At 40.7% G+C, this 26,226-nt stretch overlaps 1 protein-coding gene across 8 annotated transcripts in view; it reads right to left on the reverse strand.

Annotated features, from left to right (window-relative positions):
- CTNND2 (catenin delta 2) overlaps positions 1–26,226 on the reverse strand; it is a 1,245,479-nt gene that overhangs the window by 435,939 nt on the left and 783,314 nt on the right. For 7 of the 8 annotated variants that reach the window (XM_050937394.1, XM_050937393.1, XM_050937389.1 and 4 more), the window contains one exon: positions 17,310–17,504. The exons of the other annotated variant lie outside the window; for it this stretch is intronic. In XM_050937394.1, the coding sequence (XP_050793351.1) occupies positions 17,310–17,504 (195 nt within the window). The remainder of the gene's footprint in view (positions 1–17,309; positions 17,505–26,226) is intronic. 8 annotated transcript variants of the gene reach the window in all.

Genomic DNA, 26,226 nt, shown 5'->3' on the forward strand with positions numbered 1-26,226 from the left:
AAGGTTTCGTGTGCCAGTTAAACATTTAACGTTTTTAGAAGGTCTCTTTCTATGAGTCTATAATGTATAACTAAACTATTGTTGTATGTAAAGTAAATAAGGTTTTTAAAATGTTTAAAGCTTCATTTAAAATTAAATTAAAATGGAGAGCCCCCCGGACTGATGGCCAGGACCTGGGCAGTCTGAGTGCCACTGAAAATCAGCTCGTGTGCCACCTTCGGCATGTGTGCCATAGGTTGCATACCCGAGTGCTAACTGCTGTATTCTCATAAATAGCAAGTCTAAGGGGAAAACCAATTGAAGACAGTTGGCAGTTTGACAAAGAGGCATTATTAAGGCCACAAGAGAAAACTATCCCACTGCGTAGGAAAGATAGGAAGAATAGTAAGAGACAACACTGGCTTAATTAGGAGATCTTCAATGATCTGGAACTGAAAAAAAAAATGAGTCCTACAAAAAGTGGAAACTAGGTCAAATTACAAAGGATGAATATAAACAAATAACACAAGTATGTAGGGACAAAATTAGAAAAGCCAAGGCACAAAATGAGATTAAACTATCTAGAGACATAAAAGGTAACAAGAAAACAAATACATTAGAAGCAAGAGGAAGACGAAGGACAGGGTAGGCCCATCATCCAATGAGGAGGGAAAAACAACAGAAAATGTGGAAATGAAAGAAGTGATAAATGACATTTTTGTTTAGTTTTTCACCACACAGGCTGGTGATGGTGATTGGCCATCTAATGTAGTGAATGCTAGTGAAATGAGGTAGGATCAGTGGCTAAAATAGGGAAACAACAAGTTAGAAATTACTTGGACAAATTAGATGTCTTCAAATCACCAAGGCCTGATTAAATACATCTTAGAGTACTCAAGAAGCTGACTGAGGAGATATCTGAGCTATTAGTGATTATCTTTGAAAAGTTATGGGAGATGGGAGAGATTCCAGAGGACTGGAAAAGGGTAAATATAGTACCAATCTATAAAAAGGGAAATAAGGATAACTTGGGGAATTACAGATGTCACCTTAACTTCAGTACCCGGAAAGATAATGAAGCTAATAACTAAGCAATCAGTTTGTAAACACCTAGAAGGTAATAAAGTGATGAATAACAATCAACATATATTTGACAAGAACAAGCCATGTCAAACCAACCTTATAGCTTTCTTTGATAGGATAACAAGCCTTGGGGATCAGGGGAAGCAGTCGATGTGGTATATCTTGACTAGTAAGGCTTTTGATACTGTCTCACATGATCTTCTCATACAAAAAAAAAACTAGGGAAATACAACCTAGATGTCTAGATGCCGTCCACTGAGCTTTTAAAAGCAATATCTTATTTAAGCTAAAATGTATGACAGACTCTAAATGACCAACTGGTTTATCATCATGAAAACCAGTTAATTTAGGATTTCAGTTACTCTCTGGTATAGAGGATCCCACACAATGTAATAAATTTGCTTAGCCTTTTTTCTAAGGAGCCTACATCTTGTTTGTAGTGAATCTCAAGTATTTTTACAAGGCTGAGCTCAGAATTAGTTGATTTGATCCTGATTTCCAATGTACAGGGTTCCCGCCTCCCTCAATTTTTTTGCGGTTGATGCATATATGTATCAGTTGCCATTGGCTCTACCTGGGCTACCATGTTTACTTGTTTGCTAGCAGTCTGGCACATTATTGGCAAAGGTGCTATAACATTCTTACTGTGGGGTCTCTTCTGTTGTCAGACACTTCTCTTATATGGTTAGAGGCAGTTCCTCTGCCCTGAACAGTAACATCTGTTTATGTTCTATATAGCCTGGATTATTACAGCTTTACAAATTTTCCAATCCCCTCTCCTTGACTAGGAGTAGCTGTTTTCCAACTACAACAGTTGTTCCACTGGGCACATTCAATAGAGCTCTGAATATGGTATGAATGTCAGTTCATCATTGGTCTATACCATTGGCAGCTACAAAATGTAAGACAAAATAAAAGTCATAAATTGGTTCAAATCCCCTGTCTGTTTCCCACTTGTGCAGTCCCATGCGCTTACAGTCATTTCCTTACCATTAGTATTATTCCACAATGCTTCATACACACACACACACAACTAATTTCTAGAGTCAAAAGGAATTTTCACAAGCAAAATTTGAATTTTCTTTTACGTCCAATAAATCCTGCTCCCAATGGAGGTGGCAATAATCTTTGCACACTAAACTACTGAGGCTTTCTCTGCAGTGATGTGCTCTTTTACCTCCACTTTCGAAGAAAGGACATACCATTTTTAGATATTTCTGACATCAATTCCAGCAGGTCTCCACGTTTTCTTCAGAAACTGAAGCTCCTCATATATTCCGTCTCAGTGAGGAAAAATACTGTCTTTTAGGTTTCTCAGTCACCCTGTTGTTTACATAGCTGTTTGGATCCAGTCACTATTCAAGGCTCCTTTTGCCCAAGCTGTTTCATTTTAGTCTGTAGACTTGTCAAATTGTTATACAGTGTCTCAACCACCCCTTTTAGAGCTGTGCTATCCTTGCTCAAGATGGTTTAAAAATGTTCCTTTAGTTGAACAATTCCAGCAGAACAATATGGAGGTGGAGCCACATATCTTGAGTATTAGCAAATGGAATAACCTACTTAGCCACCATTTTAGAGTTGACATTTCTTTAACAGTAATTGTTTTTATTATGGGTTCGAGTATGCTACTAATTTATGTCAACTTGTAATTTACACTAATTTGTTGCCAATTTCTATTAGGCTTAGGAATTCTGGTAGCACATACACACTTTGTGAATAAAAGTAAATATTCACAATCAATGGTGTACCTTAAAGTGGAATTTGTAAAAAAGGAAAAAGTAAGTAAAAATTCTGAATTTCAGATCAAGAGATCAAGGTAGTTTTTCTAGGGATGCATCTGGTAATGCTGCAGATATCAAACTCCTCCTATCAAGTACACTTATGGGATTCCAGACTCAGGAAATGATCAACTTTCTTTGCTACCTAAAGCCTAATCAGGACACAGTTTGTAAATTTCCATTTTGTCAATACTTAAGAGTTTCCCTAATGCCCTTCAAAGTCTGACTGTATCTTAAATCTTCCAGATCTTCAGCTTCTCAAACGCCTGCATCTTGCATTCCTAGAATCAGCTGTTTCCAGAATGTTGTGATTCAGCAGTGCTTCTCAGCTCCAAATCTTGGGTGTTTTATACTTTCTGTGTCCAAATGGGATAAGCCGCTGGTGATTCTGACTGGCTGGTAAAAAGCCCTCTTTCAAGACCTTTGCTCAGTTCCCACTGTACTGCTCTCATCCTCCAATTTTATAGAAAATGCTCTTTAGTTCACTAATTCCTAAGTTATGCAAGTATTTAAACAGAGAGACAAAGAAATTTAATGCAAAGCTCATTACACAAAGAAGTTGAAAGATTTAAACAGTTCCATTACAGGTGGAAACTGAGCCTTGAACAATGGTGCAACACAAGCCCTATGTACCACTTTAGTCATTATGACAGGACTTAAGTGGTGCATTTGCCTTGAGCTAGTCCTTTGCATAGGGTGACTCTCACCTTACATAGGAAATACCTCAAACTGTCAGACCAGTTGTCAAGGTTCCTTCCCCACTCTGAACTTTAGGGTACAGATGTGGGGACCTGCATGGACACTTCTAGGCTTAATTACCAGCTTAGATCTGGTATCGCTGCCACCACCCCCAAGCACTACTTTTCTCCCCAGAGTAGTCTTGAGAGACTTCATCAATTTCCTGGTGAACCTAGATCCAAACCCCTTGGATCTTAAAACAAGGAGAAATTAACCATCCTCCTTCCTTTCTCCCACCAACTCCTGGTGGATCCAGATCCACCCCCTTGGATCTAAAAACAAGGAAAAAATCAATCATGTATTTAAAAAGAAGGCTTTTAATTAAAGAAAAGAAAGGTAAAAGAAAACCGTCTGGGAGAGATTAGCATGCCAGCTACTCTCACAGACAACAGATTCAAAACACAGAAGATGTTCCCCTGGACAAAAACTTTAATACACACAAGAATACCCAAATTTGATAATTCTCTTAATGGTACCAAAACAAGTTACAAAGAAAATAAATATAAACCTATTTGTCCCTTTCTAAAACTTACTACTCTGATAAGATGCTGGTTCCTTGATCTTTTTCACTCCGGCTGAAACTGAAACTCTAAACAAAGGAAAACTTCCCTCCTTCCGTTTGAAACATCTTGTTCCCCCATTGGTTCCTCTGGTCAGGTGTCAGCTAGGCTAGGTGAACTTCTTAACCCTTTACAGGTAAAAGAGGCATTAACCCTTAACTATCTGTTTATGATACACCTCCCAAATCTCAGACAGTGTTGAACTACACTGGTGGTGATTTCTTCCTAGAACTTCAGAATAAACAGATTAATACAACACATGCACCTTTACATATACTACTAATTATGTAAAACTACAAGAATTTTCACATTTCAAGGACAATTTTAATCAGTTAACTCTGGGAAACTTTCACGGGAGAGTGCATCAGCTACTTTGTTAGAAGTTCCTGAAATGTGTTAAATTTCAAAATCAAAATCTTGGAGAGCTAAACTCCATCGAAGAAGTTTTTTGTTGTTTCCCTTCGCAGTATGAAGCCACTTTAGCGCAGCATGGTCGGTTTGTAGCTGGAAAGGCCATTCCCAAACGTATGGGCTTAGCTTTTCCAGGGCATACACAATGGCGTAGCATTCTTTTTCACTGATTGACCAGTGGCTTTCCCTCTCAGAAAATTTCTTGCTGAGAAACACGACAGGATGGAATTCTTGATCCGGTCCTTCCTGCATTAAAACTGCTCCTACACCATACTCAGATGCATCTGTGGTTACTAGGAATGGTTTGACAAAGTCTAGGCCCTTAGCACAGGATCAGACATGAGAGTCGCCTTAAGCTGGTTAAAGGCCTTTTGACACTCATCAGTCCACTTAACTGCATTTGGCTGTGTCTTTCTGGTCAGGTCTGTTAGTGGGGCAGCGATTTGGCTGTAGTGTGGTACAAATCGCCTATAATATCCGGCCAAGCCTAAGAAGGATTCGACCTGTTTCTTTGACTTTGGGACAGGCCACTTTTGGACAGCACTTTTGGGAGGGGATTTATCGTTCCTTGACCCACCTGGTGTCCAAGGTAAGTCACTCTATTTTGGCCTATTTGACACTTTTTAGCCTTAAGAGTTAGTCCTGCCTGCCTGATGCGCTCAAAGACTTTTTCCAGGTGCTCCAGCTGTTCTGCCCATGAATCAGAAAAAATTGCCACATCATCGAGGTAGGCAACTGCAGATTCTCCCAATCCTGCTAGGAGACCATCTACAAGTCTTTGGAAGGTGGCAGGTGCATTTCACAGCCCAAAACGAAGCACATTAAATTATACACCCCTGCATGGGTGATGAAGGCTGACCTTTCCTTGGTGGGTTCATCTAGTGGTACTTGCCAGTACCCCTTGGTTAAGTCTAATGTAGAGATGAACTGGGCACGTCCCAATTTCTTCAATAGCTCATCGGTGCGTGGCATTGGATAGTTGTCGGGACAAGTTACTGCATTTAGCTTACAGTAGTCCATGCAAAAGTGTATCTCCCCATCTGGTTTGGGAACTAGAACCATTGGAGATGCCCAGGCACTGTTAGAGGGGCGGATTATACCCATCTGTAGCATGCTTTGGATCGCCCGTTCTATAGCAGCTTGGGCATGAGGAGACACCCGGTAGGGTGGGGTTCTAATTGAGTGAGCACTACCTGTGTCAATGGAATGGTATGCCCGTTCAGTCTGTCCTGGGGTGGCTGAGAATATTGGCGCAAAGCTAGTGCACAGCTCCTTGATCTGCTGTCGCTGCAGACATCCAAGGGTCGCGAAGAGGTTCACCTCTTCCACGCCACCGTCACTTTTTCCTTTGTAGTAGACACCTTCAGGCCACTCAGCATCATCTCTCCCTGGGCTGTAAACTGACAAACCTTTAATTCTCTGGAATAAAAGGGCTTTAGAGAATTAACATGGTACACTTTAGGCTTGAGGGTTGAGGTGGGGAATGCTATGAGATAGTTAACAGCTCCCAGGTGCTCTTGGACCATGAATGGCCCTTCCCATGATGCTTCCATCTTATGGGCCCGGAGCACCTTTAAGACCATAACCTGGTCCCCTACTTTGAAGGAACGCTCTCTGGTATGTTTATCATATCAGGCCTTCTGCTCTTCCTGAGCATCCTTTAGGTTTTCTTTAGCAAGGGCTAAAGAGTGTCGGAGGGTGCTTTGTAGGTTGCTTACAAAGTCTAGAATGTTAGTTCCTGGAGAAGGCGTAAAGCCCTCCCATTGCTGCTTCACCAACTGTAATGGCCCCTTAACCTCGTGGCCATACATAAGTTTGACTGGTGAAAACCCTAAACTGAGATGTGGTACAGCCCTGTAGGCAAAAAGCAACTGCTGCAACACTAGCTCCCAATCACTGGAGTGTTCATTTACGATTTTACATATCATGGCCCCAAAAGTTCCATTAAACCTCTCCAACAGGCCATTGGTCGTAAGGGGTAGCAACCAAGAGATTCACCCCATGAGCTTCCCACAGGTTTTTCATTGTCCCTGCCAGGAAGTTAGTTCCCGAATCTGTAATGATGCCGGAGGGCCAACCTACCCTGGCAAAAATATCTGCTAAGACCTGGCACACACTTTTAGCCCTGGTGTTGCTTACAGCTACTGCTTCCAGCCATCGGGTAGCAAAATCCATGAAAGTCAGTATATACTGCTTTCCTCTGGGGGTCTTCTTTGGGAAAGGACCCAGAGTATCCACAGCTACTCGCTGAAATGGGACCTAAATTATGGGGAGTGGCTGGAGAGGGGCTTTGATCTCGTCTTGAGGCTTTCCCACTCGTTGGCACACCTCACAAGACCTGACATAATTAGCAACGTCCTTGCCCATTCCCTCCCAGTGGAAAGACTTCTCCAACCGGTCCTTGGTTCTGTTCACCCCGGAATGGCCACTGGGATGATCATGGCATAAGCTCAAGAGCTTTACTCGGTACTTAGTTGGAACTACCAACTGTCTTTGAGGACGCCAGTCTTCCTGGTATCCGCCAGAAAGAGTCTTCTTGTATAAAAGTCCTTGTTCCACAACAAACCGGGATCGATTAGAAGAGCTGAGAGGCAGTTGGGTGCTCCGTGCCGCCGCTCAAGCTTTCTGAAGGCTGTCATCTGCTTCCTGCTCAGCCTGGAACTGTTCCCTTGATGCTGGAGACACCAGTTCCTCTTTAGACTGTGGACTTGGGCTTGGTCCCTCTGGAAGCAATGCAGGTGATTGGGTTGTTCTTGTTGATTGTGAACCGCTCTCAGCTGGTGCACTATGTGATATTTCAGGCTCCAGCTGAGCCTCTGGGGTAAGGTTGTCTGCTGCTTCTGCCAGTTCAGGCCCGCTTGTGCCCTCTGGTGTTGGAGTTGTAAATGGGTTTGCAATCACTGGAGTCAGTGCTGGCAACGGTTCTGGTGCTGGTTGCTTCGTCAGTTCCAGTTCTGGGACTGAATTCACTACAGCTATAGCATTCATGGGTAGAAGATCCGGTTCCACCACCTCTGTCTGGTCTCTGGTAACACAGACGGGGCCCTGGTGGACGGCTCAGGAACAGGGATGGATGTGGAAGCTTGCTTGGCTTGGCTGCGTGTGACCATTTCCACCCTTTTGGCCAGCTTCACATGGTTGGCCAAGTCTTCCCCCAGTAGCATGGGGATGGGATAATTGTCATAGACTGCAAAAGTCCACAGTCCTGACCAGCCATTGTACTGGACAGGCAACTCAGCTGCAGGCAAGTTTAAAGATTTTGACATGAATGAGTGAATTGTCACTTGGGCCTCTGGGTTGAACTGGGGATCCACTAAGGATTGTTGGATAGCTGACACTTGTGCCCCAGTGTCTCTCCACATGATAACCTTCTTTCCGCCCACTCTCAAGGTTTCCCTTTACTCTGAGGGTATTTGAGAGGCATCTGGGCCTGGGGATCTTTGGTGTGATTATGGTATAATGAACTGTAATCGGTTGGGGTTCTTGGGGCTGTGGGCCTTTATATGTCCCAGTTCATTACATTTAAAACATCGCCCAGCTGACTGGTCACTGGGCCGAGGTGGGTTGCTGGAGACCGGTGAGGTGGGACAATAAGGTGTCTGGGGCTTTCTTTGGGTTGTAGGTGGGGCCTTGGGTTGCGCCCGGTGATAGAGTTTGGTTTCGGTTTGCTCCCTCTGATACTCACTCCAACTGCTAGTAGTTTTTTTCTTTTCTGCCACTTCCACCCATTTGGCTCCAATCTCCCCCGCCTCGGTTACAGTTTTGGGCTTCTCATCTAAGATGTACCTTTCTATTTCCTCAGGAACATCCTCTAAGAACTGCTCCATTTGCATCAGGAGGGACAGCTCTTCCAGAGAGTTAACAGTTGCTCCTGATATCCAGGCATCCCAATTCTTTCCAACGTGGTTGGCGTGTTGGGTAAATGACATATCTGGTTTCCACCTTAGGGCTCAGAACCGCCGACGGGCATGCTCAGTTGTTAGCCCCATTCTGATTCTGGCCTTGGTTTGAAAAAGTTTATAATCATTCATGCGTTCCTTAGGCATTTCAACCGCCACCTCTGCTAAGGGACCACTGAGCTGTGGCCTCAGCTCTATCATGTACTGGTCTGTAGAGATGCTGTATCCAAGGCAGGCCCTTTTGAAATTTTCTAAGCAGGCCTCAGTATCATCACCTGCCTTGTAGGTGAGAAATTTTCTGGGATGGGAAACAGTACCTGGAGAAGGGTTGTTAGTGTTGGCTGGTACATCCTGCTTAGCCCTTGCTAATTCCAGTTCATGCTTTCTTTCTCTTTCACTCTCCTCCATCTCTTTTTCTCTCGCCTCCATCTCTTTTTCTCTTGCCTCCATAGCTCTTTTGTGGGCAGCCTCTTTGGCTTTCTCTTCTCTCTGGTGGGCAGCCTCATCTCTGGCCATCTGTCTGTCATGTTCCTTTTGGCTCTCCTCAGCCTGGAGTATGGCTAATTCCAGCTCCTGTTGTATGTTTTTTTTTTCCTTTGCTTGACATGTTTCCCTGCTCTGCATGAGCTATCTTGGTTTGCGAGGTAAAAACAAAAACAAAAAAAAAAAACCCACAGCTTTTAACTGGACTCAGAATGAGAAGAGACCAGAAAAACTGGTTTGTAACTTGTCTTTTGCAAACTGTTAATTACCCTCCAGCTAAGCCCAGCTGGAATCCTTTCTAACAAAGCCTTGTTAGAAAAACCTTTATCTGTTTGCCTTCAGGGTATCTCTCCTTCACTGCTTCCCCAGCATCTCAAAGGAGGAAAAAAAAATCTGTCTTTTTGTTCCTAAAAAATCCCTCACCGCTGCTCACCATGTCAAGGTTCCTTCCCCACTCTGAACTTTAGGGTACAGATGTGGGGACCTGCATGGACACTTCTAAGCTTAATTACCAGCTTAGATCTGGTATCGCTGCCACCACCCCCAAGTACTGCTTTTCTCCCCTGGGTAGTCTGGGTGAACTTCTTAACCCTTTACAGGTAAAAGAGGCATTAACTCTTAACTATCTGTTTATGACACCAGTAGAAACATTTTAAATGTGACCCTTTAAGTTAACAAAATCATGCAAATCTTATGTCACAAACATAAAAACTATAATCATTATAAAAAGTTATGCTTTCCTATACCAAAGCAAATATGCTGGGGCAATGTGACTGAAAGGTGCATATTACAACCAAACTTCCAACCCTTTCACACCAACTTGACCCTCACTCTTTTCAAATCCCTCCATTAAAAATATAGTTCCTCCCTCTGTCCAGTATTAATCAGCAACAAACACTGTCATATTTATTAACCAAAATATCCCAAGAAAACGGACCACAGCAACAATCCTGCATTGCTTTGCACTAAAGCCACCTTCCGGTCACTGAAGGCACTATGTGTAGGAATTATACCTTTTCCTTTAAACTGTGAACTCTTCCCCATTGGCTTTGTACACTGCCAAGCACTATGCTCTTAATAAATAAATAAATAAATAAATAAATATTGCTATTTTGTTACAATACAATCCATATATTATTAGATAGTATTACTTTAGAATTATATTTTAATAGCATACAGTTGATCATTATAAATGAAAGGGTTTTTTTGTTGTTGTTTTTGTTTTTTTGGTAATAGAGAACTATTGTACTAGTTAAGTTAATTATAATATTTGCACTCCAGGACCTGATCATGTGGTATGTACAACACTGATATATCAATGGGAGCTGTGGGCACACATGGATCGCTGGCTGCTGGGAAGGATGCCAGGGAGGACAACACAGACAAACTCTTCATAGAAGATGACATATACATTGTGTGTATGAAAATCCCACTGATCTCAATGGGAGTTCTACATGCAGATCACTGAAATATGGTATCCTAGAGGAGAAAGATATTTCCAGAAGTTCTCAATAATAATTTTAAGATAGTTAAGATGACCTTTTGTTCAAAAATGGAATGGCCTGGTAATTTCTCAATGAAGTTGTTTTAAAAATAATATTACTGCAATAATGAACACTTAACAAGAATGTGAATTCTCTTAATGTCACTGTTGGATAGCTTAGTTGAGCACAGTATTTTGTTTTCTTTAATAGTACAGAGATATGTGAAAGGCACAAATATACTAGCATTCAAACACTTTTTATATCCTGAGGAACATCTTTATATTTTTGCACTTTTGAACAGTGCTTAAGTAAATAAAAGAGAGTGGACCCGGTCCTCCATGACAGAAGTCTAATAAAAGCAGAATCAAACCCAGTGTCTGTGAGTAAACAGATTCAGTAAATAGATAATAGATACACAGACATTCTCGGTCACAGTGTAGGCACTGTCTCCACAAACTATGGCAGCTGTGATTTACGAGGAATTTCACTGTGTTTCCAGGGTATTATTGTGATTTTTATAATCAAACTTTTTACACCTCAATTTGTAACAAAATATCAAGATACACTGAAATATATTCAAGTATGGCCTATATCATGCTCTCCTATAGAAAACAAAAACAAACAAAACAAAAGAACCATCAAAGGAATCATTTAAATCGAAATTTTGGAGATACCAAAATCATAAACTTCCTGAAGACTCATCTTTTGGGGGACAGAGCATGAAAGTAGGGGATATAAATATATAGGGAATATATGTGAAATCTGGGATGTCCTAAGGTGTTTGGGATTTTTCCATTAATGTTAGGACATTTTCATGTTTTAGGACACAAAGCCCTCCCCACTAAAACAGGTACTGCTAACGAGCTACAAAGGGTTTACAAAGATTCTGCGTAGAGTCTCTGTATTTTGGCTCCATTCCCTACTTGTTCATTCCCCAACCCCAAATACCTGCAGCCACAACCACACAATGCTCACACCAAAGGGTATCTTTCAATAGGGAAATGAAGCCTCTCTCTGCTTCCCCTTCCTTCCTAACCTTATACACTTAGGGGTAAATCCACATCCTTTCTCTGTGGAGATCCCCTTTCAGTGGAATTGGATGAGAAGTAATCTGCATGTGGAGGGGCTACTCAGGATTGGTACAGGAGGATGGATTTGCTCTTTATAGGTTCCTGAACAGTGATTTGTGCAAGTAACATTCTCTCCCTTCCATATAGTGGAAAGAGGAGACAATGCTCTTAAGAATCTTAATATTACTTTTGACAAATGATTTTTAAGACTAACCTGCATATACCACTTCAATTGCCATCAGTAGGTGTTAACCTCATGTATCTAAGGGCAGAATGTGGCACATGAGGCCTGATTTTGAGCTCACTTACTCAGATGTTAATCAAGACTCCTCCATCCAAATACTTGGGATTACATTTGTCAAAACCATTGTGAGATCAGAATCAAATGTTATTTCCAGGATAAATATGTAATTTTGTAAAAATAAGCAATAGGGATTTAAAGCTATACAAAAAGAAAACCTAAATAAAATAATGAAATAAAAAAGGAGCTGCCAGTTAAACGGAGAATATGAATTTCTACCAATTTGGAGTGATTTCATTATTCACTATTCAGTTCACTATAGTATCTCAAATTTACTTTATTTAGTATGAAAGGTATTTAATTCCTTACTTGTTTCTTTTGAATTTCCTTCCTTTTCTAATGTTATAAACCTGGATGTCTTAGTCAGCAGACCAGTTCTATTATCACAACATTAGTGGACTAACAGAGATGTGGAGGTATGGGTAAACTCCTTTTTTCTATTTCCCTGAAAATGTTAGGTCCTATATCTGTAACTCCATGGAGTGTGATTTACCACTGTGGTCCTCAATTAAACTGCAGCTGTTGCATCACAGTATGCCATTGCAGAACACATTAATTCATGCCAAAGCACAAACAGAATGATACAATCCAAAACAGCAAAAAGCAATGCTGGATATTCTGAACATCTCTATTGCACTTTATGACTGTATGGCTGCTCTTTGACCAGTGAAGAACACAGAAATCATACAAAACAGAAAAAGATTTTTTTTGAAATTAACTTTCCCCAAACTGTCGTTTAACAAAAAATAATTTCTTCTCTGTTTTGCATTAAGAGATCATTTGGAACACCAGCAAAAGAAATTTGGAAGAATATATTTGGAAGCTGAGATACTCTGTTCAGCTGATGATGTTTATTATAAGGAAATTACATATAACAGTGAGTTTCTCAGTAATGTACAAGTACTGTTCTGAAGAGTGACTATGTAAAAAATGCACATTCTTACTCAAAGGAGGTGCTCCCTGTGGATAATTCACAGTCATATCCAATTGCTGAAGTGAGAAAAACATTTCCACATCCCACTCTTTAAAATATTTGACTTGTTAGCACCTCAAAGTCCATACAGATACGAGTGAGTTGTATTCTTATCTGGCTCACACATCACAAATAGGATTGTTTTATAAGTTCCAACTGCATGTTGATTAGATGTACTTGTACCACCTCAGTGAAGACACTGGTGCTGCACTGATGTACCTGAGGATATAAATTGGCCTGCAGAATCTTTATACAACTGATGATGCATGACAAAGAAGGAATCCTTAGCCTGACTCTCCAAAACTAAGCTGAGTTTGCATGGCTCGGAGCTGGGAGAAAATAATCTTTTTAGTTGTAAACTGAGCATATTTGATACGGAAACCACGGAAAAACAATAAAATTGGAATTCAACAATGTCATTTTTACAGAGTCACATTTCAGAAGTAGAATTTTGCATAGGTTTCATTACATTTTTATCAGCAAATTTAAATATGAATATGCTCTGGTGGTCTGAAGCTGTTAGTCTTCACACTAAAAATGACACAGCAGACAGCAGTTTGATCAAGTGCTGATAAACTCAAAGCATAGACATTGCTGAAAAAGACATTCTAATGCATGTAAAATATGTCTTTTAAAACAGTGCTTCTCAAAGCCAGTCCGCCGCTTGTTCAGGGAAAGCCCCTGGCGGGCCGGGCCGGTTTGTGTACCTGCCACGTCTGCAGGTTCGGCTGATCACGTCTCCCATTGGCCGCGGTTTGCCGCTCCAGGCCAATGGGGGCTGCGGGAAGCGGCGCGGGCCGAGGGACATGCTGGCTGCCACTTCCCGCCGTCCCCATTGGCCTGGAGCAGCGAACCGCAGCCAGTGGAAGCCGCAATTGGCCGAACCTGTGGACGCGGCAGGTAAACAAACCGTCTCGGCCTGCCAGGGGCTCTCCCTGAACAAGTGGCAGACTGGCTTTGAGAACCACTGTTCTAAATCAAATTTAAAATAAAATTTTATTTTTGTTTTGTCATTTTAACTTAAATTTCATTGCTGATACAAACTACCCTATTCTATGAGAAAAAATTATTTCAAGTTCAATACTGGTTTTATATCTAAATGGAGAAGTAAAACAAAAAAGATGTTAACTGTATATGATGCCATAGAGATTACAATGAAGTGTTTTATTGAGTGAGGCTATTTCTTCCATCACACCCACTGTAAATCAAGAGCAATTCCTATGAAGTCAGTGGAGTTACAATGGTATAAAACGAGGGGAAAGGGAGAGAAAAATCAGACTAATTTTCTAATTTTCTTTGGAAAGTTTGTAGTTTTCTAAACAATAAAAATACGACTCTAATCTTGAAACACTGAACCTTGAATTGTGATTATTTCTAAAAAATTCTAATATTTTACTCTATTATTACAAAGATTAACATTTTTAGTTATTTTATGAAAATTATGTGTCTATACCATCCACTGTGAGCCATATGTTCCCTTTTGTAGAAAAAAAAGCAAGAAATGGGATAGAAGTGCAAAGCAAAAAATATCTGTCAGCAAGCTCACATACAGCTTGATGGACCTGCATAAACAACTAATGTGCAACAAACCAGAGGAGGCCTGGCTTTGACAACCCACTGTAAAAGACAATAGTGTGTAGATCCTGTGCTGTGGACAACAAGGATGTCAAGACTTGAGCTTTTGCTTCTGTTTCAACTCAAGTTCCTTGACTGTCAACTAACCTGAGTAAGCTAACAGTTTTGTAAATATTAGTCAAGACACTCCACAAATGAGCTGCAGGGGTGTTGTTTGTTAGTTTGTTTGTTTGGGCACTACTTCCTCAACTGTAGATTAAATACATTTGAACTTTGGCACAGCACAATCCCTCAATTGCAGATGTACCTTCCTGTGACTGTTTTAATTTTGCTATGTATTAAATATCAAAAATAAGTTATTTAACCATGTACACTAGATCATTAAATAATCTAACAATCAACAGGTACCTAAGCAGTATGTGTGTATGCATATGTGTGCATGTGCGTATATATACATTTGGAAGAAGGCAGGGCTGTGAAAGACTCCAGTCTTCCTTGAAGTAACACACAAAATGCATGCATCCATGAAACAAGACAAGAGCTCCTAACTCAGTAATTTTTCTCTTTGTATAGTTACTTCTGAGGGTATTCTGTGCCAAAAAAAAATAAAAATTCTGTGCACAATATTTTAAAATTCTGCAGAATTCCGTAAATGTTATTCATCAAATAAATGTGGAGGCTCCAGCATGGCATTGAGGAGCACAGGCCACTGGCTGCACAGAGGTGGGAGATTACTCTACAGTCCCCTCCCCCTCACGACATGGATTCAGCAGTGAGGTTGCAACCAACCCTGACATAGCACAAGGACCGGACCTGCCCTAGAAACACCCCAGGGCCCTGCCTCTCCATGCCAGGTTCACCAGGTGTGAGCAGACAGGCTCAGCAAGGCAGGATCCAAGTGCGGAGGGTCTGAGTGTGGAGCAGGGGTTGGCAACCTTCGGCATATGGCCCATCAGGGTAATGCACTGAAGTACCGCAAGACATTTGTTTACAATTGATCGCTCACAGACACAGCTATCCACAGCTCCCAGGGGCCACAGTTCACCATTCCTGGCCAATGGGAGCTGCAGGAAGTGGCGGCCAGCATGTCTCTGTGGCCTGCGCTGCTTCCCGCGGCTCCTATTGGCTGGCAACGGCAAATTGTGGCCACTGGGAGCTGCGGGAGGCCGTGCCTGTGGACAGTCAATGTAAACTGGCAATGGATTACCCTGACAGGCCACGTGTGGTCCGCGGGCCACAGCTTGCCCACCACTGGCCTAATGGGTTTCCAGGTCCTAGATTTGGGTTCTATTTCTTCCTCTGCCACAGACTTGTGTGAACCTGGGTCAGATTGTGGCCAGATTTTCACATTGAGCACTCACTGCTCCATTGAATTTCCATGAGCCAACACTTCTGAAAATTAAGTAATCAGTCTCTAGGCCTCAGTTTTCCAGTTGTAAAATTGGGATAACAATCACAGAGGTATTGTGAAGATAAATCCATTAATGGCTACGGGGCTATCACATAGTCCGAATGCTACTGAAAAACCAATACATAATTAAAAAAGAATATTATTTAAGGCACAGTTTGGAAAGTGTGCAGTGTATGAAGTGTGAGGCCACATGCTGAATGATTAGAATAAAAATGAATATTCAACAGCCGTCTCATTCACTGATCATTTCCCCTCCTGCTCAGCAACTGAGGCAGGAGTCCTGTGCTACACTTTGCAACCTAATTATTCTTTTAATACCAGAGTTGTTATGTCTGGATATAAGTATGATTCCACACAAAAGGTATATTGTACATGAATGCTAGCTTCTTTCATTGGGATTTAACAGTATTAAGTGGCATTCTCCAGTAATAACTAGACACTACTAGAATTTAAATTAAGCAACAAAGGGTTTTACATGTCTCTGAATCCCTTCTAAGGGCTTTATCCTATACTCATTGCATACCCCAAAATTCCATGCACGCAATGGGATAAGCAAGAAATGCAGGATTGGGTCCTAACATAATAAAAGAAAGCCTGACATCTTGTTCTAAAAAAAAGAAGTCAGTTTTGCAGATATTTTTAATTTTGCTTCAATTCTTCTGTCAATTCTAAATGGAAGCTTCTGATTTGGGAAGAGACATAAATCTCCAGTGTCTGATCGATACAACAAAGAAAAACATGTCAGAAATTTGCTCAATACTGCAATTCTTAATATAAGTTATTAATATTTCTACATGTTTTAGACTATTTTGGCTCTAACTCTGCTGTGTTCTGATTCCTTAGTCATTAAGTATCCCTACTGATTTGATATATATTTGTGGATTCCCAAATACAGAGCTATTTTACATAGCTGAGAGGACACTCTGCAAATAGGACTTGTACACTAATGTGTATCATGGATGATCATTCATTATTACATTACAGCTAAATCAATGATATTGACAGCTCTGTTTGTCTGGTATCCTGAAGCTTTATGATTCGTATCTGTATGGCTATAGTGTATGAGTATGTTGCATATATATAATATGAGAAAGAGAGACAGAGAACGCATTTGGTCCTAGTTTGCTTCAGTTCCAAAAATGTAAATGTCCCATTACGTTCACGAGAAAGATGGCTTGCAGCCCTTTTTAAGACTCACACAAAATTTTAGCAGGAGAAAACAATTAGATAAGAAAACAATCAGATTTCTTTAAATAAGGCATTTAAAAGCTTGATGAAAACATTTCTCCCTCCCACCACAAGCAGCAAAAATACTAAAACCACAAAACATATAGTCCCAATGCTAAGATTTTTCTGCCTGAGATTTTTTTGAGGGGAAGGGAGGAAGTAGAGGAGGTTGCCTTTTTTATCTGTAACAATGCCTTCTGCAATTTGTATCAGGCATTTTTACAAGTTACAAATACAGTATAAACTTTTCTAGCATTACTAATAAAATTTAGAGATTTAGTACTGAAGTAAAACACTTTATCCATAAAAGACAATTTTATAAATTATTTCCACCTACCCGTGCTAGTGCGATAAGTGCCTGTATGTGATGGTTGCAGAGGGTCCCCCTGACTCTGGCTGAGACTCCTCATAGGGGGCTTCTGATACACTCTATCTTCGTAAATGGGATCTATATGGTGCTCTGGAGACTGCAGCGCCCTTAATTCGGAGCCAAGGTGGCTGTGCTGGCTGCTGTAAGATGCCCGAGACCCAGCTGCAAACAGATTTATACAGGAAATTTAAGAGCGAAAATCCTCCATGAAGCAGGATCCAAATTGATGAAAAGCATATTTGAAGACAACTCTTGTTTTCAACAAAAACAAAACAAAGAATTTTTAAAATGCAAAGAAAAATAACATGAAATGGCACCAGTGATGCAAGTTAATCATCTTATCGGCATCACCCAACTGTCTGCTTTTGCTTCAAAACTTGATTTCCTCAAAAGGCAGAAGATGTTTCAGAGATAAGTAAATACTGTGCAGGGCCAATAAAAATAATTTTCTCATGCAGAGACTAACAAACGTGGCAAGTTGCCTTATCCAGGGGAACCCTATTGAAGGGCTCAACTGCCAAATTAAAAATATGAGGAGGAAAGCCAGAACTAGCCCCACGTGCTGTGTCCACATAGTAAACCTACAACTGAAATAAGTTAAAGCTGATGAATAAATGTGTTGTTCACATCATCAAAGCAGACCTTCTCACTGCTTCACCTGAAGTATGACAGAGCAGATACGTCTCATCAGTACTTTTGTCCTAGACTGTTTAGAAACCAGATTGCTAAGCCTTTTCATAGCCTAAATCCTCTGGGGCTGAATAAATTAAACATATCTTCAAGAAATAAAATATTTTAAAGATGTAGTTAGAAATAAAATATCTTTTTAAAAAGATGAATCTGCATTTTACAAGACAGAAGAGTTTATCCCTATTTTTCTTATTCTAATAATAAAAAGTAATATTTTACTATCAGGTTATTAACAGAGAGACTTGTAAACTTCCAGATTTGGCAATAAGCCTAAACATTTGTTTCACTTTTTAACATAAATATCTTGTTTATGTTTGTCTGCTTTGTGATCTGTTTCCAATGATAAGATTGGGGGAAGACATACAAAAGTAAAACATACAAAATGTAAACAATATTTTCATTTTATTAAATATTATAATGCAAGGCACAAAAATAAATACCAGACAGTTCTGAGATGAAAGCACATTCTCTAGAGTTGGGAAGCTGTTGAAGGTTTAGAGACAATACAGAACAGCTTTTTCAAAGAAAAGAAAAGAAAAGAAAAGAAAAGAAAAGAAAGATGATCAATAATTGATCGGTAGATAATCGATCAATCAATCCAGTATGTGATTTTTCATCACCACTGCCATTGACAAGAACTCATGTTACTCTCTGCTGTTCTGGATACCTTCACAAGAATTCCAAAGATGACTTTATTTGCAGCTACTGTAGATATCAGGAAGTGGTCACAATTACCACAGATGGAGAAAACAGCAATGCATTGCGGGCCAAGTTTTCAAAAGTGTTCAACCCAAATTCTTTGAACCTGATTTTCAGAGGAGATTAACACCTCCAGAAAGGCTCACCCTCCTGTAAAAATACTAACACTTGGTGACTTCCAAGTTTTTGTATGAAAAGTTTTACTTTCCATTTAATTCCATGTGTGTGTGAAAAAAAATATGTGAGAAACTGAGGGCAACATTTTAGAAACCATTTATCAAACTTTCTCCCTATAAGTTTTTTGGTCAGAAAGAATGTGATCTCTAAATGAAATAAATTAACTATTGAAGAATTATAAATGGTGTCCTTTCTTTAGTTAATTTACAAATGAGTGCTGCTGTTGAGAGTGATGTGATGGATTCAGTTCTCAGTCCTGCTCCCACTGAAATCACTGGGAACCTTTCCACTAACTTGAGTGGCAGCATATCTAAATCTTTTAAATACATTTTAAAATGGTTATGCTACTAATTTTGTGGCAGAAGGCATAATTCAACTCCTCGTTTATATAACACTAAAGATTTTCTCTAAAGGACCTCAAGTCTTGATTCTACAATCCCTTATATACTTGTTTAATTTTAAAAACCACATAATCCCTTTTTATCATTATTTTCATTATAGTATTGTCTAAAGCAGAGGTTGGCAACCTTTGTCATGCAGCCCATCAAGGTAACCTGCTGGTGGGCCACGAGACATTTTGTTTACATTGACCATCTGCAGGCACGGTCCCCCTGTAGCTCCCAGTGGCCACAGTTCGCCTTTCCCGGTCAATGGGAGCTGCGGGAAGCGGCGCAGGCCACAGGAACGTGCTGGCTGCCATTTCCCGCAGCTCCCATTGGCCGGGAACAGTGAACCGCAGCCACTAGGAGATGTGGGGGGGGGCATACTTGCAGATGGTCATCATAAACAAATGTCTCACAGTCTGCCAGCGGATTACCCTGATGGGCTGCATGCTGAAGGTTGCCAACCCCTGATCTACAGGGCCATCTGAGTTTGGAGCTCCCTTGTGCTAGGCACTCTACAAACAAATAGCAAGTGACAGCCTCCGCCCCAAAAGAATTAACAATTTACATCAAACTGGAGTCGGTGCTTGTGTAGGGAAAGCCCCTGGTGGGCTGGGATGGTTTGTTTACCTGCCCCGTCCGCAAGTCCGTCCGATCGTGGCTCCCACTGGCTGTGGTTCACTGCTCCAGGCCAATGGAAGCTGCTGGAAGTGGCGCAGACCGAGGGACGAACCACAGCCAGTGGGAGCCAAGATCGGCCGGACCTGCGGACTGGGCAGGTAAACACACTGGCCCAGCCCGCCAGGGGCTTTCCCTACACAAGTGGCGACCCCAGTTTGAGAAACACTGATCTGAATAGACAAGACAGACAAGGGATGGGAGTGGAAACAGACTCAAGAGAGCTGAAGTGACTCAGCCTAGGTCACACAGCAGTTAAGTGACAGAGCTGGGAACCCCCTGAAATCACTTGGACTAACTATGTACTTGAAGTACTTGTGCTAGTGTTTTCAGAATTGGGTTCTAAGTAGTAAACAGTGATTCTTTCCCCCATAATTTTGGGGTTACCTGCTAAAGATTCTCAGATAAGACAAAAAGTCAGTAGAATATCTAATAAACATTTTAAAAAATAGAAACCTCAACACAACATAACAGATATTATATTTTAGAGACCAGGTTTATCACTTTATTAGAATTTATACTTTCACATCAGTTACTTTCATTTCTCTTCATAGATGGTGAGAACTCAAATAAATATAAACAGTTACATTTTATTATCCTTCCTGACAGATTTGCAGCTTTTCTGTTGATGAGCTACTTAATGAAACTACAGAATAATGTTATGTACAGTGTACATCATTTTGCATAATTTGATAATTATCAGTGCACAATTTGGCTGGCATAAATAAGTATCAAGCACAGCACTTGTCAAGATGTGTTCTTGTATAAATCAAGAAATGTGTACTTTCAACTGATATGAGCCTTTAACATGTGCAGTAGCAACATGGAACATGATTCATTCCTATGAGATGATGTGTGATTTTGCCACTTTCACTCTAAATAATCCAATAATAATCTAAATAATCCAAGTGCCAATATTTGAATAGGAAATAATGGAAACTAGCAGCACTGACTGACTCATGGCCTTTTGCCAAAACACTAAAGCTTTATTGTGAGACAAAAAGGCAGAACATTCATTTCAGCACTTTAGCCTTGCAAAAAGGACTGTTTTAGAGAAAGAAAGAGAGAGAGAGAAATTTGCTAATATTTCTATACTTGTTGGCCTATTAGCATTTTCATTATCCAGTTCCTATTTTCAAGTTTTGTTTTATTTTTTATAATTCTGACCTAGGTTTAATTTGTCAAACAAATTCTAAGTGTAGGAGCAACATGATTTTACTGCACATTTTAATTTAAATTTGTCAAAAATAATGAGATAATCAGCTAGCCAAAAGCTATCAGAACAGGGAAAAACAGACACTGATTTCTGAAGCTTGTATTCCACCCATTAAAAAGTCTCTATGTGTAGTTTTCAGAGAAACTGAGAGTTAATGAGAGCCGCAGGTGGCTCAGCATCTCAGAGAATCAGCTCCCAGATTTTGATATTGTATTTCTGGAGACTTTTAGGACCAAAACACTCCCTTCAGAAAAAGGCCACAAAAACTGTTATTTCAGTCTCACTAAATTTCTATTGCCTGTTCCAATCTAGGGGGATGGATTTCAGGTTCTGCAGAGCCTCTAAATTGTACAGAGCTCAGGGATCTAGAAGTAAATCCCATGGAGCCCAGCTCAGTAATGGTCCCCTGATCCTCATAGGATAGTATCATTTATTAAAACATATTTCTGGATTGCTATAGGTTGTTTGCTGTCTAACAGAACAGAGTTAGCACCTTCAATCACAGACAGAAACAAACAGGAAACCTGTGCAATTGGCAAAGAACAAGTATAGTATGATCCCTCACGCTAACCGCACAAAGGAGGCAGATGGCTGCATTCTGCAACAGCTGAAGCTTCAAGGGTGATCTTTAAGGGTCAGTCCAGATCAGTGTTTCTTAATCTTTTTCATACCAGGGACTGGCTTGATGCCTTTCTAAACTGAATCAGGGAACTCTCAGGGACTGGCGCCAGTCCACAGAACGGTCATTGAGAAACACTGTTCTAGACATCATATTTCAGTAATCCAGTGTAGAGGACAAAATGTCTGGAAAAGTGTCAGGATCATGAGATAAGAAAAGCAGACACAAATATCTTACCAGGTACAGAGGGATGGAAAAAACACTTTTGGTCGCTGAGGCCAATTTGGACTCTAATACCCTAAAGATCCTTCCCCTAAATCTAACATCATTGTGGTTTAGTTTGAATCAATCTTCCAGTAACTCACATTTATCTAAATCCCAATCTCAGCAAAACCACAGAGATATAAATAATAATACATGATTCTGGGTGTAATGAAACCAAGACATAGAGTGGTGTGTCATATGTATACTGATGAATAGCTTCCATATGAGGAGAAATTACTAAGACTAGGAATTTTCAGCTTGGAAAAGCTATGACTAAGGGGACATGACAGACGTATATAAAATCATGACTGGTGCGGAGAAAGTAAATAAGGATGTGTTATTTAATCCTCATAATATAAGAACTAGGAGTCACCAAATTAAATTAATAGGTAGCAGGTTTAAAACAAACGAAAGGAAGTATTTCTTCACACAATGCACAGTCAACCTGTGGATCGCTTTGTCAGAGGATGTTGTGAAGGCCAAAACTATAACAGGGCTCAAAAAAGAACTAAATAAGTTAATGGAGGCAAGGTCCATCAATGGCTGTTAGCCAGGATGAGCAGGGATGGTGTTCCTAGACTCTGTTTGCCAGCAACTGGGAATGGGTGACAGGGGACGGATCAGTTGATGATTACCTGTTCTATTCATTACCTCTGAAGCACCTGGCATTGGCCACTGTCAGAAGACAGGATACTAGGCTAGCTAGACAGACCTTTGGTCTGACCCAGAAGAGCTGTTCTTTGATGCCAAAGCCAGCTTACTATCTGCCCCAACTGCCTCAGCAAAACACTGGAAAGAAAAGCTGACAGAATAGAACTCTAACCCTAGTAATACTGACAAGGAAGGGAAGATAAAGACCAGCTATATTTCCAGTTATGTCTATGTAATACAGAAAAAGTTTGGAGCACCATCCATTATAAATCAAAGATTCTAAAAAATTCATAAGCCACATATCATACCTACAGGGCATAGATAAACCAAGGCACCAAAATCAATCCATATATCTTGCATATGTTAAAGTTGCTTAATCTTCTCAGCCATGAGAATGGCTATAGATGAGATTTCAAGCAAGACTATTCCAGACAAGGTGCAAGATCCTTCTTCTAAAGAAAGGCAAACCCTCACTCCCTTTCTCCACGTTAGATATACTCGACTATGATATGTATGTGGAGGGAGAGAACAATAAACAACCTCTCCAAACACCACCCTGCCTTACCTGGCTTGGAAGTTATTATACTCTCTAGTTCCCCTACTATCAAGGCGAGGAGTAACAACCTCCCACAAAAAGCACCTTCTCAAGCTAGTAGATCTCTCACTTCTATCTGAATGAAAATAATTATTTTAGGCCAATACCATCCCCATAGTCTCCTTGCCACAAGACCAATCAGCTAAACCAAAACAGAACACAAAACTCCTCTATACTGAACTATTGTAACCCATCTGATACCAAATCTTGTTCCTCCATTGTATCAATGCCTTTAGTGCCCCATGCTCATAACTTAATAGCAATCTACCTCACCCTCCAGCCATTGTTCTCATGTATCTACCTCTGAATCTGCTTTCTCCCAATATATGTGCTAAATTACTACCCACAAAGGTCACATCACAGCAAAAATCCACTAGTTTTAAGGGTTTTTAAATATAAATACTACATCTGATAGGAAAAAACAGATCCCCCCCTCCATTAAAGAAAAAATAAAAAATGTTTGGAAATGTTTTGATTTTTCACAGGAAATTTTCAATATTAATCAAAATGTTTACTTTGAATCAATTTTAGCTTAATTTTTAATTGAAATGTTTGTTTCAGTTTTTGAAAAAAATATCTCTTTCCCCCATTTTTTAACCAATGAATGAAATAGAATGAATTATGTTTAGGGTTTGTTTTTTTATGTTGTTTAGTTTGGTTTTCCCCTCACTTCCCTCCCCCATTTTTCTTCAACTTTCCTAATACCACTCTATCTTTGCAAAACTTCTACAAGTTTTGAAAAGTTACAGAGGCAGTGACAGCATTTCACTTTTCCTTTGGGTACTCTGTAACTTGTCCTAAGACCGAGCTGTTTTGAAATGTTACGGAGCAGAAAAAGCAAAAAATGCCTTCTTCCTCCCTCCTTGCAGAGTCAGGTGTGGGGAGGCTTTGTCTGGGCCAGTAAGATAAAGAAAACACTTGGCCCCTTTAAGAATTGCCCCCACCTTCCCTCCTTGTGGACACTTAACCTCTTTATGTGCCTTCATTAGGAAAGGGATCGATAATAATAAGACAGAAAATACCATCTTATCTGTATATCAATCCAAGGCACACCCACATCTTGAATCCTTTTTGAACATGTGGACGCCAAAACTGAATGCAGTATTTGAGTACCGATCTCACCAATGTCCTATACAGAGGTGCAAATCACATCCCAACTCCTAAACCCTACTCCCCTGCTAAAACATTTGTGAAAGTAGAATGAATTATATTGTAAAAATAAGAATGGATTAAAGAAATGTTGCATGTACCTTTAAGATGAAATAAGAAATGTTGAAATACAGGTGCCAGGAAAAGAAACATTAGGCATAAACAAGGGTGCTAATGGCGAAACATTAACAGAAGATCGGTAATAGTTAGTAAGGAAATAAGATATGCATGCCTAGCCCAGGTAAACTTATCAGATTCTGCTTCCTTTGTTATCTTGCTAAGTGCTCGCCCTTTTATCTGTATCAATAAGATAGTTTGTGCCTTGCATGGTGCTCACATTAACTGGATGTTATTAGCAGAGCGCTGTGCTAATAAAACAGAGTGGTCTGACAAACTGTGAGTCCTGAGTCTAACTTTGACAATTTGGAGGTCCCACCAAGATGGCAACCGTCTTCACTGGGGCTATGTGATTCCTGACCGTTTTTGTAGGACGACCATGGCAACTGGCACCTGGGCATTTGGCCCGAGCGGTCCTCCACCAGAACGGAAAGGCGCACAATCACAGTGAAGTCTACACCATTGAACCTGTTGGTTCCCACTCTGTTCTGGTAGGGATCCCGGGATCTGACATCAGGAATCTGTTCAGGTAATTATTTCTGTGTTTTGTCCGGACTGAGGACTGTCCTGTCTCTGTGTCTATCCATCCTCCTGTGGAGTGTTTGAGTCAGTGCTGTCTCTGTCTGGGGATCGGCCGACCAAGGGGTTCCTGTCCCTGCGGTCTGAGTGAATGGAATCTGCACAATCGCAGCCGCACCGCACTTTGGGTAAAACCCTTGGTGTGAAAGCAAGGGCAATTGAGGCAGTAGCCTGTGGGCTCCTTTTGTGTGTTGCACCGGGCATCGCTCTGACGAATCCGAATTTCCTTCTTGTGTGATTGGTGTGTGAAGTCCTCCTGTATTGGTAACCAGACGTCTAAGTCGGGACAGTTCCCTAAATGAACGCCGGCTCATTTTATGTATTTTAGGATGGGTCCAGACTCCTGTAAAAAGGGTCTGGACTCCTGTAAATTTCTGGAAAAATGGTCTAGGCTAACTCAGGGGGATCCCAAAACTCAGTGGCCATTGTTAAAATCTTGGAACAAAGACCGAGTGGACGTCTTAAAGGTCAAACTTGGCCAACCTAAAACTAAATTGGCTAAAGGAGAGGTTAATTGTTTCATGCAGTGGTGGGAAGAGGCAAATAGTAGGTGGACAAAATCAAAACTCGCCTCTCTCAAATATTCAAATACTAAGTTAAAAGCTTTATTAAAAGCCTCCTCTCCCACCACCAGACCGAGCGCTCCCCTTTACCCTGTTCTCCAAACCCCGGATCGATCCAACCCCCTTCATACTCCCATCTTATTGTAAAAAGGACAACAAGCCCCTTGTTCTGTTCCCCTTTGTTGTCTGCCTCAGAAAGTGATTCTTTAGTGTTCCACTACCAATTCAGCGAAGGGGGGGGTCCTCAACTAGCCCCCACCCTTCCTGGTCCCTTTCCTTGAACATTTCTTTCAAAATTGTGAAGCGACCACAATAGCACTTACAAATGGTTCATTGGAAAAAAGCAGGATCGGGTCCAGACAAGCAGGCAAGCAACAGATAAAGAAACTGAGGCCACGTCCAGACTACCAGCCGTATCGGCGGGTTAAAATCAATTGCTCGGGGATCGATATATCGTGTCTAATCTAGACGCGATATATCGATCCCCGACCGCGCTTATATCGA

The sequence above is a fragment of the Gopherus flavomarginatus genome, chromosome 2 (assembly GCF_025201925.1).
Source record: "Gopherus flavomarginatus isolate rGopFla2 chromosome 2, rGopFla2.mat.asm, whole genome shotgun sequence".
Classification (NCBI taxonomy): Eukaryota; Metazoa; Chordata; order Testudines; family Testudinidae; genus Gopherus; species Gopherus flavomarginatus.